The sequence below is a fragment of the Eschscholzia californica genome, unplaced genomic scaffold, assembly GCF_041429995.1.
Source record: "Eschscholzia californica isolate CP2 unplaced genomic scaffold, dmEscCali1.0.p SCAF_4, whole genome shotgun sequence".
Classification (NCBI taxonomy): domain Eukaryota; kingdom Viridiplantae; phylum Streptophyta; class Magnoliopsida; order Ranunculales; family Papaveraceae; genus Eschscholzia; species Eschscholzia californica.
The window spans coordinates 39,865,167-39,886,158 of NW_028238461.1; the positions used below are offsets into that span (position 1 = coordinate 39,865,167).

The following is a 20,992-nucleotide window of genomic DNA, read 5'->3' on the forward strand; positions in this document are numbered from 1 at the left end:
CATTTGTCATATGGCCTTGATCATTTGAAGGAAATTTTGCAGATTTAAGAATCATATAAAATTTTGACTGCTTCTTAAGAAGCATGAAGTAAGAGCATCTCCAATGCAAGACTCAAGAAAAACTCTAAAAATCATATGTGTCAAGTGTGAAAAATGGATCTCTAAATGGTCCCTTTCAATGCAAGACTCAAGAGAAGCTCTAAAAACCTATATTTTGTTTTAAAATTAATTGATTTGCTTGTGGCACTTAGAGATCCTCAAGAGGACACTCTAAATTTAGAGTATCCTCTTGAGGATCTCTAAAATAAATCTTGACACATCAATTTAGAGATTCATGTTGAGTTTTGCATTGGAGATGGATTTTAACGAAAAACTCTAAAAAAATCCTATGTGGCACTCTAAGATTTAGAGTTTGAGTGTTGCATTGGAGATGCTCTAAGGGCTTTTCCTTGGCTTAGAAAGAGAATGTGTGATTTCGGGTTGGGCAAGTCCATCCACTCGTAAATCCTCGCTTTTAAGGGCAAGAGGTCGTAGATAAAATTCTTTATTTTGTTCAAGCATCTACGGTTTGAAAGAAATTCTTATTGTTGTTGTGGTTTGTGACTTAACGACTCTCGCAGGAAAGTCACTTTTAGGCTCAGTTGACTTCTAGTTCCATGATCTAGGGCAAACAGATTGGAGAACAAAGGAAATGCACATGGGCCTCCATGAAGAACAAAGTCTAAGGTAGAAAAGGAAAGATAGAGCCATGTTTCTAGTTGCTCTGCTTGGATTGACATGGCTGCCCCCTTTGATGGTGGAGGCTCGGCCTTCGACTCGGCTTGCCTCTACTTTTTATGATAAGTGTACAAGTGTTGTTTAGTGGGATTTCCTTCTAAAGACAAGAATTGTTTTTCAATGTAAAATGACTTTTCGGTCAATATCTAAAGCATTTTCAAGAAGAGTGTTAACTTCTTGCCTTATTCCGTTCTTCAGACTTTTAAAACTGCATTTGAAAGAAATTCTTGTGCTCCAGCTTTTTCTTTTTGAACAAAAAACCATGATTTCTGTTTTTTTTTTGTCTAATATTCTGACCAAAATTAGTCCAACATAGAACAATACTCGCATGTCTCAACACACCAACAAATTAGTCTTCCCACTACAAGCCCTAATGATATGCCTATGGTGAAGTTGTTTTATATGCAAACATGGCCTTTCATGCTTATTTCACTGACTTGCTCTCCAAAAATCTATCCAAATATATCTGCTAACATTAAGTTTCTGTAGAAAAGCCACTTTCCTTCAAGGAGTTCAATACGGCTTTATGAGCTAGTTTCTTCAATGTCTTCTTACTTTCACTTGTGCATGTCTCAGTATACCATTTTCCCTCTGCTTTCGCCTCTACCACGAAAGAAGTCATTCCATTTTCATAACACACTTGTTTAAAGGTTGAAAGATCTTCTTTGACATAATTCACTCAACTTTCTTACTGGATGAAGCTTTACTGTTTCTGGTGTTATTAATGGTTCCAATAGATGTTTCACGCTCTCCCAAACTGCACCCTTGTTGTAGTTAGAGTCCACCAGAATTACCCCTGCTAATGATTCAATTACATCTCCAAGCACCTGGTTTTGAAACACCACCGATAATACAAGTTACGAATATGATCAAACAAGTCATGGTTTAAGACTCACACATAATCAATTCTACTTATCAAGTTCAATTTACTTGCCTTGGGTACATCCTTTTCAGAATCCCAACCAAAACTAGATTTCAAAGGTGTTCGCTAAAAACTGTTGGCAAACAATTCAATGTCCTTCTGAAGCTTTGGGAGGCATGAAGAATATGCTTATATAGCCCAGCATTCACAGCTGCATGTGCATAGGGAATCATTGTTTACCGATGCCGATCTAAGGCCTGTCAATAAACCCGGAGATATTCCTGGATATTTATTGTACATGTAGATGGTGATTAGATAATCCAGAATCGAGTCAGCAAGGAATTCTAGGCGCTGCAAAAAGAATCAAAATCTCATCATAAAATTAACTATTTGAATTGTTCAAGACCTTATTAATTTGTAAGGAGAACTTGATTTTGTAGAAGAACCTGGTAACATCTTGGAACATCTAAAAGCTGGTATGAACCATGAGTCAATGCCTCAACCAGTATAGGAGGGTCCCGAAATGAATACTTCAGCAATGATTCAAGATTGCAAATATTAGCGTGCTTTTCTGGCAGCATCATTAAAGGCCTGCCGTTTGGTAACTCGTTGCCAAAAGAAACTTCCATACCAAGCCACCACATGTATTGAGATATGCACCGATTAGTGCTTCGACAACATCAGCAACTACTTTACTCTTCATATGGCGTTTTCCCTTGATATAGACTTTTTTCAAACCAAAATTCAATATTTCATCCAACATAATTGAGCCCGGTTTTTCACCAGGAATAACCCATTCTTTAGGATCAAAATATTCATTGCGTATAAGCTCTGGAATTGAAAAGAAGAAATAGCAAGAGATCATTATAATTTTATCCCAATGATCTTGAAAACAATCCGCATTTTGAAAAAATAATTAAATAAATCTATCAAAATAGATACGCAGTACCTGAAGTTGCCGCTGATATCCAAGCCTGCAAAGGTATTTGTTGGAAATCAATCTACCTTTCTTAATTGTAAGAAGCCCCTCGTGGTGATGACTATTAACCCGGAATAAATGTTGAGTAACAGCATACCTTAGAAAAGAGTCTCCAATGATTCTAGCGAAATTTCCTCTTGGCATTTCTTTGTCGTGACTCGTGATTGCTTCCAAAACCTATTACCACAGTGAATATAAGCAGTTTCACAAAGAAGATCCAAAAAAACGATAACATTGTTTGGAACTAATATTATTATATGGGATACCTTCATAGTCAGAATAGTAATACTCTTATAATTAAAGTGTAGAAATTGTATCGTCTTTAAGTGAAGAGCAATAAGTGTAGCCTCAAAGCGATGCATTATTGATGGAACCAACGAGAAGGAATACAAGGTACTGATGGTGTTTGGACTTTGGAGACATAATAATGACACACAGGTCAGGAGGCAATTCAAACCAAGCATTACTTCCATCTGGAAAAGAAAAACTAAATTAGACAAGTCAAACTATCTTGAATAGGAAAGGGAAAAGGGAGGATTGTAGAAAAAGAAGTACAAATAAACCATAAAAAACAACGGAGTTACTCAAAACAACACCAGCTGAAAGTATCCAAAACAAATGAGGAATACTTGTAGGATTAGCAACCCTTATCGAAATTTCTCAATATCCATACGTCAAATTAGATTTTCATGACAACAACTTGATGCTATTGGAACAAAAGTAAATTATTTCGACTGTGACCCAAAAGTAGAACAACTAGCATAAAAAGAACTTCAAGACTTGCATTATTACTCTGAGAATTTGACCATTTATGTGACATACATAAGAATGGTTAGAGAATTAAATGATAAATATATAAACCTTTCTCCTTTGATGATTGTGCTTGTGTAGCTAATTTTGTACCGTAAAAATATGTCTCGCGTGTAGTAGTGATTCTCTTGTATAACGCAAGTTGATACAATGCCTACATTTGAACCACAACTGGAATCATATACCATGCAGTTTTCCATATCGAAAGTGTGACAATCATTAATAATTACAAAAAACAGAAGACGCAAAACTTTTAAAGGTGAGTTAGGAACTATGGCATACTTATATTTATAATACTTCTTGTATGTGAGAGCATACTCTCCTCTATCATTCTCCATAACAGAGTTACCGTTAAGATCATCCAAGACACCAGTAATGCAATATATATAACCATTGTGAGTGATCACTAAAGAGTTCTCGATTATGCATCTGCAAGTTACAGCATCGATCATGTGGATCTGACAAGCACAGCCTTTAGGGCAATATATGTTCTTTTCATTCCTAACAACATTTTCACTCCGACGAATCATTGTAGAAGGATAGAGGGACGACTGAACACAGTTCCATCAATTGATACAGACTTCTCTCCACAATTAATAGTAGGAACTAGGAAGAAGTAGGTAGTGAACTATTGGATGATTCCCCGTTTCATGGAGTGTATTTATATTGTTTTTCAGTTCACTTGAATCACGATGAATGAGGATCCTCATAAGGGTGAGCAGGAAACTTCTAGCCATAAAAACCTGATAGCAAGAATACATTACAACAGAGAGAGAAAAACAGGAGGGAGAGTTGAAGAGTAAAGTGCGAGGAGTTACCTGTTCGGCACCGAGACAAATTGTGCTAACATAGACCACGTCCACAGTAACTGAGCCCCTGTCAACTTCTAATTGGAAATTCAAATCCTCATATGATTTTGAATCACACTTAACAAGGAGAGCAATATCACTCAATGGAATATTGTATCCGAAGTTTTGCTTTGAGCTAATTTTATAGAAATGATATGACCCCTCAAAATCAGATTCAAGCTCGGTGATGAGCTCTGTTGGAGAAAAGTTAACCACCTGGTCCTCACAAGGGGTATCCCCTGTAAAGTAAGAAAACGAGAGACTGAATTGAATAATAGATACGACGTTGTACAATTTTAATTTAGTTCATGTCTAAGAATACAAGTTTAAATACAAAAAAAAAAAAAAAGTTAAAACAAACGCATAATATGGAGAGAAACAAAGGTACAGAGAGTGAAAGAGAAGCAACATCTGAAAAAATGTTGATTAGAAAAAGAAAAAAAAACTACCAATATCTTGGGCATCAGCTTCTTCCACAACTGCCTCTGTTAACAGATTATCAGTTAGAGCCCCAATAATATGAAGTTTCTTGCACGCTTCAAGGCAGACAAATTTCTTGAGCATATTCTTTTGACCTTGGAAACGTACAGTTTGTATTGGGCATCTCTTTGGAAGATGCAGAGTGCAAATATCCTCGTCAATAACAAATCTAGGAGCCGGCCTAAAATACCTATTGCAAGTGAAAATGAAGAACTTTGAGACAAATTAAGAATGAAGAAATGGAAGAGGAAACATAAAATAAATGAACAAGATGAAGAGCAAACCCATCTGAAGGGAGGTTTGAGCAATAGAAATATATCAAAGCAACACTAGAATTCAAGGTAACAACTGCCCCAGTAGCTTCAACACGATAAAAAGACTCATCGTCCGTTACACTTTCCTAAGGTGCACAAGGAATGGATGCATTTCGTAACGACTCCTCTCTCATGATACCTCCACTAGCCAGATGCTTATTGACTTTTGAAAATGCAGAGTCATCCCCACTAGAACAAGAAAGATAATCTGTGCAGTTAACTGGATTTTCTCTTGGTTATTTGTAAGCAGTAGCAAAAATCTTTCTTTTGAGGTGACTACATGCAAGAATTTATAAATCACTTATTTTTCAGAAATATATAATAATATTTGTAGATATCAATCAATCATATAATGCTGGCCTTAAAACATATTGAAGAAAGCTTACCTCCGTAGAATCAACAAATAATTTGATCCCTGCTTTCTCGCACGACCACGTGACTGGATAAAACTGCAAACTGTTGTTGGCGGATCAAACCTTATGACCAAGTTACAACATTGGACATCTAGACCCTCCTCAAGAATTTGTGTTGCTACAATAATGTTCACCTGTTACGACTTTGTGTCATTATCTAGTTCTACCTCAACTAGTAACCCTTCACAATATAAATTCCAAAGTTAAAAAAATTAATAATAAAACCTGCCTTGCCTTAACGGAAATCATCAATAATGTCTAATGGTATGCCTATAGTTAACTTATGATTATGCAAACATCTCATTTCTTGTTGATCTCCCTGATCTTCTATCCAAAATTTATTCAAATATATATCTGCAAACATTACTTTTTTTTTGGGAAGCCTCTTTCCTTCAAGGAGTTTAATACTGCTTTTTGAGCTAGTTTCTTCGAAGTCTTCACACTTTCGGAAAGTCCTCTCGAACTTCATGTCATTATCTAGTTCTACCTCACAACTAGTATGCCTAAACAATATAAAATCAAGGAAAGAAATTGTGATAATAAAACCTACATTGCCTTTACGGAAATCCTCAATAATGTCTAATTGTTTGTTTCTACTCTGGAATTGCAAACCTGAGCTCTGTTCAGCCATGTAGGTTGCATTTATGCATCTTAAACCGAAACTTGACCCAAAAGGGATTTTAGAACAATGGCTGTTATTACCCTTTCTACAAATATAATACATCTCAAATCCTCTATCGTCCTAATGAAAAAGAATCAAAAAACAAGAAATGAATGCTCCAACAAAACACTATCTCTTTTAAGCAATTACTGCATATAGTTCAAAAACAATTCAGGGGAATATCAAACCTGTATGTTTTAAGTTATTCAATGAGGCAATAAACTTTAGCAGTTAGCAAGCCACCATCCAAATCTGCATTACTACTATCATCACCGACATTCCAATCTGGAGATATTTAGGAGAAACTGAGGCACAAAATTGACAATTAGAAACAAATTGAACGTACACAAAATGTGGAAAGAAAAAAAGAGAGGCAAATTCAAGTAACAATCAAAGATAGGAAGTATGTTTTAGCTGCTACGTACCAGAAGGTACATATGTTAAGAAAGCCTGAAATACATCTTGACAGAAACTTCTCATGATTCTCTCAACAACACCATCTTTGCTATGTCCCCAGAAAAGATTATGAGTTCTTGTGCAAGTTAATGACTCGGCAGCCTGCACTATAATAAGAACTTTGAAATGTTTGAAAAATATGTTATCACCAAGACGTTAGTCAATCAGACTGGTAGCCTTGAGAACAACCCAGATACCAAGATTTGTTAAACAATGCATGAACGCTCCGAACAGTTTAGAAACCCTTTTCAGTGTGGATTCTTCTTTGGTATCTTCAAGTTATAATTCTTTGAGTGACTGTTCAGTCTACAATAACCCTAAACCCTAAAAAAAGATATGGGATCCACAACTAGGAAACGTTACGGGCCTTCGAATATCATTACCCCAATATGTAGTTCAAAATTCAGACCTCGAGTCATTTTCAGATTTGACTTAAAGACGAAAACAAACAGGGCCTAAGACTTTGTATTTCCTAAGTAACGCAAAATTTAAAAGAAAGGCATAAAGATAAACACATACCTAAACAAACTTTATAAAAAAACTGTAACTTTTTAGTAAAAAAGAAAGATACCTTAAACTTGGCCCTTTTAAGTTGACAGTCCAACTTAAAAAACAAAGACTGTTGCATCTCCACGTGTTTATAGAACTTTGGTTTTACCGTAGAAAATGTTACGTGCTCAGCCAGGATGGATTCGTGAACAACAGTATATACCTTCAACAAGAAGTGGGTAATATGTATGTTTTAATTAGCCTAAAAAGAGAAGCTAAGCTAAGGGATATCCTAATTTGGTAAGAGCTATCTTCAGGGCACAGGCACAGCAGGAGGAGGAATTCACTGTCACCTCATCTGGACTTCAATTTTTCGATCAAGTCATTGGCACTGGTCCTCAACCTACCAAAGGCCAACTCATTAAGGGAAGTTCACCAACTCCTCTACTACAACAAAAATACCTAGTTGCAAATTGATATACTCCTCTCTAGCTGTTTGACATGACTGAAGTTTATTTTACATTTTGCAGGCACACTATGTAGAGAAACTAGAGAACGGAGTGATATTCAATAGCAGCTATAGCCGTGGGAAACCAATTACATTCCGTGTTGCCATTGGTGAGGTATCCTCTTTATCTTCTGTTGTTATCGTCATCGTCGTTGTTGTTGTATTACACCGATGACCAATGTACCACATTGTAATTAATCCATACAAGGTTTAAATTCTACTTGTACAAAAAGAAACTATGTTATAGATTTTTTAATCGGAACTGGTTCCATTCCTTGAAATGGTTTCAGAAAGTCTTCCTCAAATGTGAATAGTTTACTCAGGGTCATCATTGCAGGTGATTAAAGGTTGGGGATCAGGGGATTCTAGGCGGTGATGGAATTCCGCCCATGGTTTCGGGTACAAAATTTCTTCAAAATCTCCTCGGAACTCTCTATACTCTATCCTCTAGTTATACTTATCAAATCAATGACTTCAAACCATTCGTACATGACTAACTAAAGAGATTAAGAGACTGTATTGTCTAATGTTTGATACTATTCGATGATTTAGGAGGTAAACATAGTTTGAAGCTTCCACCAGAACTTGGATATGGAGTAAGAGGGGCCGGCAGGCTGCAAAGGAGGTAATAGAAATATGTGGCGGGTCTCCCATTATTACATCATAACTTATGTCTTTACCTTAATTTATTGTGGTGGTTGTGTAGGCTCATGTATCATTCCTCCTAATTCGACTCTTTTGTTCTAAGTACAGTTCATTGGCAAGGCATGATGATCTCAACAAATACCCAAACCCCCCCTCTCAGCGTTTACTCGTTGGCAAGCGCTCTCATTTGCAGCATCTGAGCCTGCATTGGGATCAATATTAATTTTGCTGATTGGATGACGATGGAAAACAACCAACAGTTATGGATAGCTTACCTGTAAGAATTATATTTACAACCCAATGTGGCAAACTACTATATTCCATTTTATGAAAGAGGGAGAAGCTACGAAGGTTACCATGGTCTGTTAAATAGTTTGTTTGATGAGGCAAAGCAGACACAACTCATTTTTCTAACACAATAATTTCACAGTTCCTCAATTAAGCAGTATATTTAGACGTTTGCGTTTTTATAAGTAGCTCGACAATGATTTGGATATACAAAAACAGATATCGAACTCTTTCACTTGCCAGAAAACAAATATGGACAGAAAAAGAACAGGCAGTAGCATCATTTTTCTCTGCAGTAAAATATAAAAAAGAAGGTGTATCCTGTGAAACACAAAAATTTTGTCAGAGTATTACCAAGATTGAACAAACAAAAGCAATTTCTTAACCTTGGGATTGTTAGTTTGGCCAGTTCAGAAACTTGTAACCTTGTAGAGATGAGGGCAGATAACTCTGGGCTGAGGCCGATGATGGGTCACTAGGTGGATAAATATAGCCCTTCCCATAACCAATCTCTTTCATAAGCTTTGTTGGTGCGTTTCTCAGATGGAGAGGCACTGCTTCATTCTGCCCCGCTGATTCTTTCACCGCCTTCTGTGCCGCCCCTATCGCCTGGTAAACAGCAACAGACTTAGGAGCTAAAGCCAAGTAAGCAACGCATTGTGCAAGTATCACATTACATTCTGGCATCCCAATAAAGTGGCAAGCCTGGTAACAAGCCACTGATTGATTCAAAGCACTTGGGTCGGCCAATCCAACATCCTCACTAGCAAACCTAACAAGTCTACGAGCAATATAGAGTGGTTCTTCCCCTCCTTCTAGCATCCTAGCTAACCAGTAAATTGCCGCATTGGCATCACTCCCCCTCATAGATTTATGAAGTGCACTTATTAGATTGTAGTGTTCTTCTCCATCCTTGTCATAAGCAATGTGTTTACTTTGTAGAGCTTCTTTTGCGTCATCCATGGTGATAGTAACCAAATTCGTACAGGGAGCAACCCCAATTTCTTCATTCAAATTAATCACAGTATTTGATCCTTTGTTGCCATTGATCTCCCGTGCTGCTGCTGTTGTCGCAGAGATTTCCAAGGCATTCAACGCAACACGGGCATCCCCATCACAATGCAACGATAGAAAACGAAAAACTTCCTCTTCCACCTCTATTTCAACCCCCTGAACAGCTACACTTCTAGCTAAACCTCTCTCTGCATCATTTGAAGCTCTCTTGAGCAAAGTCACAATATCATGCGGTTGCAAGGGTCTAAGAGTGAGAACTCTACACCTAGACAAAAGGGGTGTGATCAAATGAAAGGAAGGGTTCTCAGTAGTAGCCCCAATGAAGACAATACTCCCATCTTCAATCACAGGCAAGAAGGAATCTTGTTGTGCTTTATTAAACCTGTGAACTTCGTCGATAAACAAAACAGTGCATATTTTGTTCTTACTCTTAAGCTTTCTAGCTTCCTCGACGGATTCTCTAACATCCTTAACACCAGAAGTAACAGCAGATAGAGAAACGAATCGATAAGAAAGGGATAAGGTGGGTGAATTGGCAATAGCCCTAGCAATGGAGGTCTTACCAGTACCAGGAGGACCCCAGAGGAGGATGGAAGGCAATCTCTGTGAAGTAGTAGTTAATGAAGAGGTAAGGAATGAATTGTTACCAAGGAGATGGTCTTGACCTAATACTTGTTCAATGCTGCGAGGTCGCATCCTCTCGGCCAAGGGTTGTTGAAGGAGGAAAGACTGTTGGGATGGCAATGATTTGGGCCGCTTCCGCATAGAAGATTCTCCCTCCTCCTCCTCCTCTTTACCACCACCACCACCACCACCATTTTCTTGTTGTCGTTTGTTGTTGATGAGAAAGAGTGGGGAGGATGAGATTGAATTAAGTTTGGGATGGGGAGGTTGGTTTTGGGTAGATGGGGTTTGTGGGGAACGAGATTTGGAACTGAAGAATCGATCGAGTTTGGGTTGGATAGGAGAAGGGTTAGGGTTTGGAGATGTTGATGGTTGTTGTTTGTGTTTGTGGGACTGAGAAAGAATCCATTCTGTGGCTTCAATGGTGGATTTACCACCAGTGGCTGTCAAAGCCTGTGAAGCCAATTCAGGAGGGAAACCCATATTCAGCAATTGTTCCATCTCCTCAGTGGCTCCGTCTTCATGTTCCACCATGTGTAGAAATAGATAGGTACTTTCTCTCTCCTCTTTCTGCTTATCACTGTCTCTTCACTTTTCCATTTTGCCGCTTACTCAGAATAAGATTTTCCCTCCAAATTTTTTTTGGTGGCCAATACGTGGACAACTGTTTTTTTTATATGGACAACTATTTTCGGGCCCGGTGCGAGTCAATTATGCTTGACTTAGTTGACTTTAATTTAATAAGGGGACAACTCCATAAAGTCTTAAATACTAACAGTTACTAACTTGTGGACCATTAACAAAATAATAGTTCAAAATTGAAAACCTAAGTTGTCTTCTTCTTCATCATCTTCTTCTTCTTCCTTCTTCTTAGTCTTATTCTTATGCTTGTACTGCTACTAAAAGTAAAATATAGTTTCTATCACTTCCTTTTGTTTTTTATCAAACCCTAGATGAATGAAGAAGATAAAACTCATCAATCTCCACTTTCCTTATTTTTTTTAGTAAACTATAGTTTCTACCACTTCTCTTTGTTTTTTAGTCAACTATAGTTTCTACTACTTCCCTTTGTTTTTTTTATCAAACCCTAGATGGATTTTAATCAAACCCTACATTGATGAGGTAAGACTCTAACTTTTTTAATTTTATTTTGTGTTTTCGTTTGGGTAGTTTGAAAGAATACAAAACGATTTCAAGGCAAAAAATCGAAGTGAGGAAGAAATTTCCAGAATTTCGTGGAAAATCTACGAAAATATGCTAGATTTTCGTGGCAAGTTTCCTTCTGTCTTGCCAAATTTTCGTAGGAAATCTACGAAATTGGCAAGTCAGTTTTTTTTTTTTTTTTTTTTACGAAAACTCAGAAATTAAGATCTCTCGTGTTTTGTCGATTTTCCAGGAAGCACGAGCAACTCTACTTGTTTGTAAAAAAATTTAGGGTTTTGAAATTTTTGATTTCTAGATTTTAAAAGTTTAACGGGTTTTAGGGTTTTTAGATCTGATCTTTCTGGTTAGGAATATCCTTCAACAATTCCCTTCCCTTTGTTTGATGTCATAATCTTCTCCAAAAAAATTTTCTCTCTAGAATTTTGGGTTGATGATGAAGATGAAGTAGTAGAAGAAGACCAAACTTACTTAGGGTTTATGAGAAAAGAAGGAGGTGTTAAAATAATTCATCTAATTCTAAGAGGACTTGAGTGAAAATAATAGAGAGTTGTCCCCTTAGAAACTAGTGTCCATATAAAAAAGTTAATTATTTTGGTTGTCCACATAAGATAGTTGTCCATATAAGAAAAACGGTTGTCCACGTTTTTTTTTTAAAGCCAATGTATTTTGTTCACAAGAATGGGTGAAAACAAGTTACCACGTATAGTTAGAGGAAAGTTCAACTAAAAAAAAAACGTATAGTTAGAGGAAATGCTACCTCTTTCTTCTTGAGCGGTCGACGACCTAATCTAAAAGAAAAGAAATTTCTCTCTTCTCCTTCTTCTTTTCTTAAAATATTACTACCATTCAAACATTCAAGATCAGAATGTTGGTCTTACCGGTTAACACCATAAAAAAAAGTTGAGAAATAAGTCGATAAACTCATCATTGTCCTCTATTTACGAGAGAAAGAAAGAAAGATATCACCTTACTAGAATCAATTTAACAAAGCCAGAAACCCTGATCTTCAATATATTCAAAACTCTGATAATTAACTAAGTTTCCTTCAATGGAAAATTTAACTCAAGAAACCCATCTTAAATTCGATAATTTCGTTACTTATGACTCTCCTACCTAATTTAAGTCATGGCTTCATCTACATCTCCTAATAAAACTCATCGAATTGTATTTCGCAGTTTTATTAAACAATTCAATAATAAAGTATAAGGCCTCCAGTGCGACCTACTGATGGCACAATGTGATAATTACTAAGTCCTAAATAATTACAAGATACCATAACATTAATAGTAGATAAATGAGTTTCAGAAAGAAAAACAAAATCTGGTTTTGTGAATGTGAGGAACGTTGTGAGCGTAATCCTTGTCGAGTCGTTCTTAAGCCCTCGACAATTTCATGCAAAGTAATTCATGGTTTCATTGGGGTTGTCGTGTCCCTTTATGCAGTGTTGTCCTCCGAGATCTATTTGGAAGATCGTGTGAAAGTGCGTCGTCCTCGTTCCACCAGATTGGATGCGAATTAGTAGGCAACGGATGCCAGTTGATTAGACTGTGAACGGTGGTGATGTATTATCGCCTTATCGGTGATTGCCAAATTTTAGGTGAGAAGATAATCCTCTGTGTTTGATGTAAAGTTTTAAACCCAATGTGTTTTTTTTGTCGTGATTCAAAGAACTCGAGCTTGGATTGTATGATCAATCCACGTCCACCCTAAATTTCTCCTTAAATTAAGGCAACTTATACCACAACCGTGAATTAGATTGGGAAGGACAGCTTGCATTCACACGGGTAATAATAAACCCAGTAGAATAAGGCTTGTTAAGCTATTTATTTACTACTATTGTCATTGATCAATTCATAGACACAATACAGTAAGAGCACCCTATCGTATTTCACTTTCCATGAATCTTAAAATACTTCTAATTCATGCCCAACTTCCCACTTTAGTCATAACAACCATTTATTTTATTCTTTTCTCGTCCTTTTAATTTTTGCCAACATATTAATTACTTTCTTTGAAATTTTTCTTTAGTTTAGAGAGTTTCTTTTTCTTCTCATCTATTATTTAAAAATCTTTTTAATAAAAGAAGTAATAACACATTAAATTGCAACATAATTTTAAATTATACAAACAAATTATTTCTTCGTCTTCTTCCTTACGAGATTTCAAAGTAATTAACGTATTCGATAACAAAAATTTGCATCTTCCGTAACATGCTTCCAGAAAAAGGTACGTTTGTCAACATTAACGAGGGTGAATCCGAACATATAACTACTGATAGTGAGAAAAAAGATGATATTTACAGTAAGAGAGATGATGAACGTAAATTAGGGGATAACATCAACGACGAACATGAAGGTTTAGAAGGAAATGTACGAGAAAAAAAATATGATGATATTCAGGATGAGATAGATGAATTTCGTTTGTCAACATTAACGAGGGTAAATCCGAACATATAACTATTGATAGTGAGAAAAAAAAATGATATTTACAGTAAGAGAGATGATGAACGTAAATTAGGGGATAACATCAACGAAGAACATGAAGATTTAGAAGGAGATGTACGAGAAAAAGAATATGATGATATTCAGGACGAGATAGATAAATTTCGGCCATATGTTCGCATGGAAATTGAGTCTCCCACTGAAGCTTACAAATTCTACAATCAATATGCATCCAATATGGGATTTAGTGTTCGAAAGTCTTCGACCTGTAAGTCTAATCTCACCAACACAAATAATAGGTCGAAAATATTGTTGTTCGCTACAAGGATTTTCTAATTCCACTACATCTGAAAATTTCAGAGATAGAAAAAAAAATTTGTTCTGAGACAAGAACAGATTGCAAAGCAATGATGTTTATAAGAAAGAGAGAAGAAACTAAATGGGTAGTCTCTCAATTTGTAGAAAAGCATAACCACAATCTTGTAAACCCAAACAAAAGACATAAACTTCGATCACATAGGAAGATAACATAAAGTCAAGGAGTATTGTTAAATAACATACGTTCGGCAGGTATGAAAACAAATCTTCTGATGAATTATATGGTCCGTGAAGCTTTTGGTAACTGCAATGTTGGATTTACAGAAAGAGATGCGAGAAATTTCTTTAATGCAAATAGAAAAAAGAACATGTAAAGAGTGATGCAGAAGCTTTACTTGATTATTTTGAACGTCAACATAGGGAAAATTCATCATTTTTTTTATTTAATTCAAGTTAATGAAGAAGGTCAAATAACAAATTTCTTTTGGACTGATGCTAGGTTAAGGACAGATTACCATTACTTTGAAGACGTCGTTTGCTTCGATCCTACATATGGAACTAACAGGTATGACATGCCTTTTGTCCCAATTGTTGGTATCAACCATCATTATCAAACAATATTGTTTGGTAGTGTATTACTTTATAATGAATCAGAAGAATCTTTTGTTTGGATAATGGAAACATGGATGAGATCAATGAATGGTAAACAACCAAAAGTTATTCTTACTGATCAAGAATTTGCTATCGGGGGAGCCATTGCTAGGGTATTACCAGGTACTCGACATCGTTATTGTTTGTAGCATATATGTAGAAATGCAATGAAGAATTTAACTCATACTATTAATCAACATAAGGGTTTACTCGTGACTTTAATAATTGTTTGTACGGGAACGAGACAATTGAAAAGTTTCACTCAAATTGGGAAGTAATGTTAAAAAGATACAAGTTAGAAAACAATAATTGGTTGGCAAGGCTATTTCAAAAAAAGGAAAAATGGGCATCAGTTTATACAAGGGATATGTTTTGCGGAGCAATATATACAACTCAACGTAGTGAGTGTATCAATTCCTTCTTCGATGGTTACTTGAAAAAGAGTTTGCCTTTAGCTGAATTTATCAAAGAATATGAAAGACCATTATTAGCTAGAAGAGAAGCGGAAAACGACAAAGACTACGAAACCAATCATAAAATAAGGGTTTTGAGATTTTCAATAAGTATTGAGAAACAAGCAGCAGAAATTTACACAAGAACCATCTTTCAAAAATCTCAAAGTCAACTTTTCGAGGGTATTTCATACCGGCATGAATTGGTAAGGAAAGAGGGGACAAAAAATAGATATCATGTATGGAGGCAAAAGCACAAACAAGCAACACATATGGTCACTTTTAGAACTTGCGGGCTATTTATGTAGACATATTCTTAAGATTTTTTTAATTGAAGATGTTCAAAATATTCCAATTCAGTACATACTAAAGAGGTCATGGACAAAATATGCAAAATATGGATCAGTGATCGATGAAAAAAGTATAGAAGTGATAGGTGACTTGAATGAAAGCGTTACTATGAGATATACTAAACTTTGTCAAGAGGCAATTAATATTGCATCTAAGGATGCAACATCTATTGAATTGTATAAGGTGGCAATTAATAGCTTACATAATGCATTAAAAGAAGTTGAAAGTGCAATGAAGAATGAGACGACTAATATATCTAAAGAAAATATTATTAACAATTCATCTGAAGAGAAAATACAATTGTTAGAACCACCTATTGTCAAACACAAAGGCCGGAAAAAAAGAATAAAATCTTGGATTGACCAGTTACCGAAGAAGAATGTTGTTCAAACTGTAACAAAAAATCTAAAGGAGGTGCAAGGAGGTAATGTTAATTTATGGTCTCTAATAAAGTATTTATCTTGTTATAGTGTATTAAAATATTGATAATATTTATTCAGAATTTTAGTAGCTCAAAAGGCATGCACACAACAACAAAGAAGATTCCTCATAATACAAAAGGAGAAAAGTCGACAATATTACAACACCAAACCAGGTATTAATTAAGATAAGATAGTGTAAATTTTACTAGAGGCAATAAAAAATCTTGCTAACTTAAAAATTGTATTTTGTATCGTAGTGGTAATGATAAACACATAATTTCTAATACAAGCAGCGACATTCTAGTGAGTCGGGTACAATAATTGTAAGTTACATGTAATTTGAAACAAATTTTCTAAAATTTACTAACAATCTTGATTATTAAAAGGGTCCCTACGTGGTTGATGCTTATTTAGTTAATAAGAAGAAAAAAAATCTCTTACCGGACCTCAACGAGAATATTTCACATGAAATTGAAGAGAACACCTCACCGTGGGACATGGATATAATATCTCTTTATTCTGTCCGCCGCTTAGGGGTGGTGTGAAAGAAGACCAAAGATTATTGCAATTGTAATATCCGAGAGGAAAAATCACTTTGTCAAGACAATTCTAAAAGAAAATGCTTCAGTTCCATAAATATATAAAGGTTGGTCTCGATATTGTCTACCTTGTGCAGTTGAATGGACACATTGGATTGGACCCAAAAGTGTGGCATGGAATTCTTTAGTAGCTAATTAATTTTCTCAAGAATTTTATTATTATTTTGTTATATTTAGAAGCATGTTAAGATTCATGAATTTTACTATTATTTTGTTATGTTTAGAAGTATGCTAATTAATTTTACTATTATTTTGTTGTGCATGAATTAGAAGTATTTCAAGATTCATGGAAAGTAAAATGCGGTAGGTACTGTATTTGTTCCCATGAATTGATCAAGGGTAATTTTAAAGGCAATATATTTTTTTGTTAACGGCAATATATTTTGCTCCGAAGACTTAGTCATAATCAGTTGACCACTTATTGTTAGAGGCAATGCCTCCTCTTTTTTCTTTGGTAATTGCCTGATATAAAAAAATTCTCTATCTTCCTCCTCTTCCTTCTTCTCTAGTCTCTCTCTCCTCACTTTCTAATATTAGAGTTGATCCTGATGATGATGGGGTTGAAACCAGGGCAATTTTATGGTGGTTGAAACTAGGGTTGATCCAAATCCCATTACTTGAAGTATTAGTTCTTAAGATTTGTCAGAACATAAAGGACTCTAGGGCTTCATTAAAAATTCTTATCAGATTTGAATCATTCATAAAATCAACATATCATCAAATGCATAATCTAGAAATGTGTTCAAATTTAGTTAATACAGGCAAAACTCAGAAATAACAAGATAAAAACCCTTTAGAGTAAATCTAAGGTCATCAGAAGACAACTTCGTCTTCATTCACGTGCCACAGTAATCTTCGTCTTCATTCACGCGAGAAAGTGAAGAAGCTTCGGTCATAGATACATTCCTTTTAGAAAGAACAGATGGAATTAATAGGGTTTCAATTAAACGATTGATAGCATCATTCGGTGTAAGAGGCCAAATGCTGAATGAGTTACCCATTTTTTTAAAATTTCTTTGAGATTTATCATCAATTTGTTGGTTTCGAGGGGTTTCTTCAGTTTCCGCCATTGCTATCACTTTGATTCCTCTTTCTACTTCTACAGTTGCTACTACTCCTTTATTTAAAGTTCGGGATCATCGAAAAGTTTCATTGATGGAAACTGAGCAGAGAGATAGGATAGAGAAGAAGAAGAAGAAGAAGAGAGAGGAAGAAGAAGGAAGAGAAAGAAGAGAGACATTTCTTTTTTGTTTTTTTCAGGTTGGGTCGTCGGCCGAGCACTTGTCGCTGGTAGGTCAAATCTGATATATATACATAGCCTCTTAAACGCACATTGCCTCTTAAACGCACATTGTTTTTAACCAAACTATAGATTGCCTTTAACAAAACTGCCTATAACAACTTCGAGCATTGCCTTTAAAATCTCTCATTGATCAATGGCAATAGTAGTAAATAAATATCTTAACAAGACTTATTCTACTGGGTTTATTATTACCCGTGTGAATGCAAGCTGTCCTTCCCAATCTAATTCACGGTCGTGGTATAGGTTGCCTTAATTTAAGGAGAAATTTAAGGTGGACGTGGATTGATCATACAATCCAACGGCACTAGAGCTCGAGCTCTTTGAATCACGACCATTTTTTTTGTTGAAGGCAATGTATTTTGTTCACGAGATTTGGTTAAAACAAGTTAACTACGTATAGTTAGAGGAAATGCTACCTCTTTCATCTTCGGCGGTCGAAAACTTTCGAACTGTATTTGTTAGTTTTATTGAACAATTCAATAATAAAATATAAGGCCTCCGTTGCGACCTACTGATGGCACAATGTGATAATTATTAAGTCCTAAATAATTACAAGATAGCATAACATTAATAGTTAGATAAATGAGTTTCAGAAAGAAAAACTAAATCTGGTTTTGTGAATGTGAGGAACGTTGTGAGCGTAATCCTTGTCGAGTCGTTCCTAAGCCCTCGACAAGGATTATCACCTCATCGGTGATTGCCAAATTTTGATCCTTGAGTGAAGTAACTGGTCCCAACTGTGATCCATCTTCTACATTGCATGTCTTACTCCGTTAAGCCTGTGTATGAACTGTTAACACATCTCTACAACAATCAATTAATGGTGGGAACGATAGAGGGGTAGTGGTGTTGGATCCAATGTCTCCATGTCCAGAGACATTATCAAACAAAGAAAATGAACCATGTTCCTTACCAGTTCCCCGAACATTAAAGGAGACCCGAAAAGAGTCACTGTACCTAAGTTCCATAGCTTTGTGGAGCAAAGAATGTTGGTCTGGGGTTAGAGTCCTCTTATGAATATCACCAAATTGTAGTATAATTGGACAAAATGGTAAACTCTAATTTTAGACCTGCGATTTGTGAAGATATGACACCATAGAAATAAAAAGTTCCGGCTAGGATTTGCTTTTCAGACCTTTGGTTATGGAGAAAGAAAGATCCGACGAGGGTTGCCTTCAGTACAAAGAGAGTGATCCGGCGGGAGTTAGTCAAGGAGTATCCCTTCGGTTAAAGAAAGAGAGAGATCCTACAAGAGTTAGCTTCGGTTACAGAGATAAGTCCGACGAGTTAGTTATATATACCTTTGTTAGAGAGAGAGCGAGAGATCAACCAACTTTAGCTAATAAGTATCTCCATGATTATAAAAATGTTCATATCTCGACTGTAAATGGGGAACTTTTCTGAAGTCTTCAGATATTTTTTCTGATTATTTTCTACATACTATAGTTGATAAATTTGTTGTTATTTTTTCTTTAAGAGCCAATTATTTCATTTGTAGACATCGTTGATAAGGTGACTACAAAGATTCACCAAGAGATACATGTTCTATTCTGGAAATGTCTTTCATTTTTAGACTCATAAAATACTCTTTTCTCAATATTGTTTGGATAAGTTTCAATGATGTACTTCACTGACTTAACCAGTGTGAGATTTTCTCTCACTCACTATGTTGATAAATTTTACAAGTATTGTCGACTACTTATGTAGCCCACCAGAAGCCTCTTATAGCGCCGGAGATTAAAGAACCCAACTTTTTTCTATCATGACTATCATTTTAGCATTCTTTCTTAGATTCATGTTTGAGTTATCTAAAAACAAATATGTATTTAGATGAAATTTTTTGCTTGCTATTTGGTTCAGTACAAAGAGGGTGGATTTATTTTTTTAGAGAAAATGATATTTTCCATAATTTTTGTTCCAAACGCGTAAAGTGATCAACACAATTAACCGTGTTGGAGACACGGGTTACACCTAGTAAGTTCATAAAACCCAAGAAAATAAGGAATTTTTTTTTTTATTTCCATCTTTCATCTTCTTCACCACCATCAACATCATTCTCCTTTTCCTTTTTCCTCTCTCCATCTCTCAGTCTCCTTCAGGGGTGTGGAAGAGGGGATGCCACTTGTGAGATTGCACAAGGCCCCCTCTACTCAAAGGTTTTTTTTCGGATAAAATTATAGATAACACGTACAATTGTAACAACGAAAAAAACTCTAGTGGCCTTAATGTTATAGTCCAAGTCTTTACAAATTTTTGAGGCACTTTGGTCATCAGTTTATGTGTCACTGTGAATAGTTTATTTTCTTTGACTTTTCTGGTTGATTTTAGACAATTTATACTATATATAAAGACTTAAGTTGTGTTTGATAATAATTAGCGGAAAGGAAAAAAATAGAAAAATATTTACTCTGAGAAATTTTTTCTTCGAGAATAATTTCCTCCATAAATATTTTTATATTTTCTATTGTTTGATTCACTCAGAGGAAAAAAAATCATTTCTTTATACATAAGCGTATTACTGGTTCTGGTTTCATCGGTAGTTTCTTATGTCAATATTGATCAAATGCAAAGTATATATGAAGGTGATAGTTTACCTCAAAATCATTCTTGCTCTCAAAATAAATAGTTTCTTATCTCATTCGCTCTCTTTATATATATATATATATATATAACTAATCAGAAAGACTAGCATATCAAGAAGGAGCCATAAAAAAACATAATTCAGTCCGTATGTGTAGCGCCCCAAATCCCAAATCTCAAGCTAACCGTCTTGAAAATGAAGATTTGAGACGTTCAAACTAGATCCACGAGCAACGCCTACCATGAGTGCACAATCAATACCTGAAAAACAAAACAGTTGGGTTAAAACCCAACTACAGTAGATTTCCACAAACCTAAGTCTCAGGTAGGCATGCTCAATCCCCAATCAAGGAAGCATTGCATATTCATTATTGGCATTATCTGAAATTTAACGGTGACAACTAACATAATACAACGAGATTTACCTCACGTTTGTAGAAGTTTTCAAGGTTCTCATATTGTAATCCAATAATAACCCTGACAATACAACGATCTTTCTCCTTTTTAATTGATATAAAAAGATCACACCTTTAACTAAGATAA

At 35.5% G+C, this 20,992-nt stretch overlaps 1 protein-coding gene and 2 pseudogenes across 2 annotated transcripts; 1 reads left to right on the forward strand and 2 right to left on the reverse strand.

Moving 5' to 3' along the window:
- Positions 1–1,173: 1,173 nt before the first annotated feature.
- LOC147544634 (endoribonuclease Dicer homolog 2-like) lies at positions 1,174–7,744 on the reverse strand (annotated as a pseudogene). The gene is made up of 16 exons (XR_015223551.1): positions 7,691–7,744; positions 6,570–6,702; positions 6,333–6,429; positions 6,034–6,225; positions 5,457–5,617; positions 5,041–5,259; positions 4,726–4,946; positions 4,247–4,515; positions 3,711–4,171; positions 3,511–3,582; positions 2,885–3,029; positions 2,709–2,795; positions 2,589–2,613; positions 2,086–2,470; positions 1,712–1,990; positions 1,174–1,604 (listed from the first exon to the last, which is right to left on the reverse strand). The product of XR_015223551.1 is annotated as an endoribonuclease Dicer homolog 2-like (transcript).
- LOC147544635 (AAA-type ATPase family protein) lies at positions 7,537–10,787 on the reverse strand. Its single transcript, XM_086636357.1, has 2 exons — positions 8,917–10,787; positions 7,537–8,444 (listed from the first exon to the last, which is right to left on the reverse strand). The coding sequence occupies exon 1, from the start codon at positions 10,700–10,702 to the stop codon at positions 8,927–8,929; it is 1,776 nt and encodes a 591-aa protein (XP_086492483.1). The 5' UTR covers positions 10,703–10,787; the 3' UTR covers positions 7,537–8,444; positions 8,917–8,926.
- A 3,684-nt stretch (positions 10,788–14,471) lies between these two features.
- Positions 14,472–16,288, forward strand: LOC147544636 (protein FAR1-RELATED SEQUENCE 5-like; annotated as a pseudogene).
- Positions 16,289–20,992: the final 4,704 nt, after the last annotated feature.

Excerpts from the sequence above, each read along its gene's own strand:
- LOC147544635 (XM_086636357.1), bottom strand. The coding sequence starts at position 10,702 with ATGGTGGAACATGAAGACGGAGCCACTGAGGAGATGGAACAATTGCTG.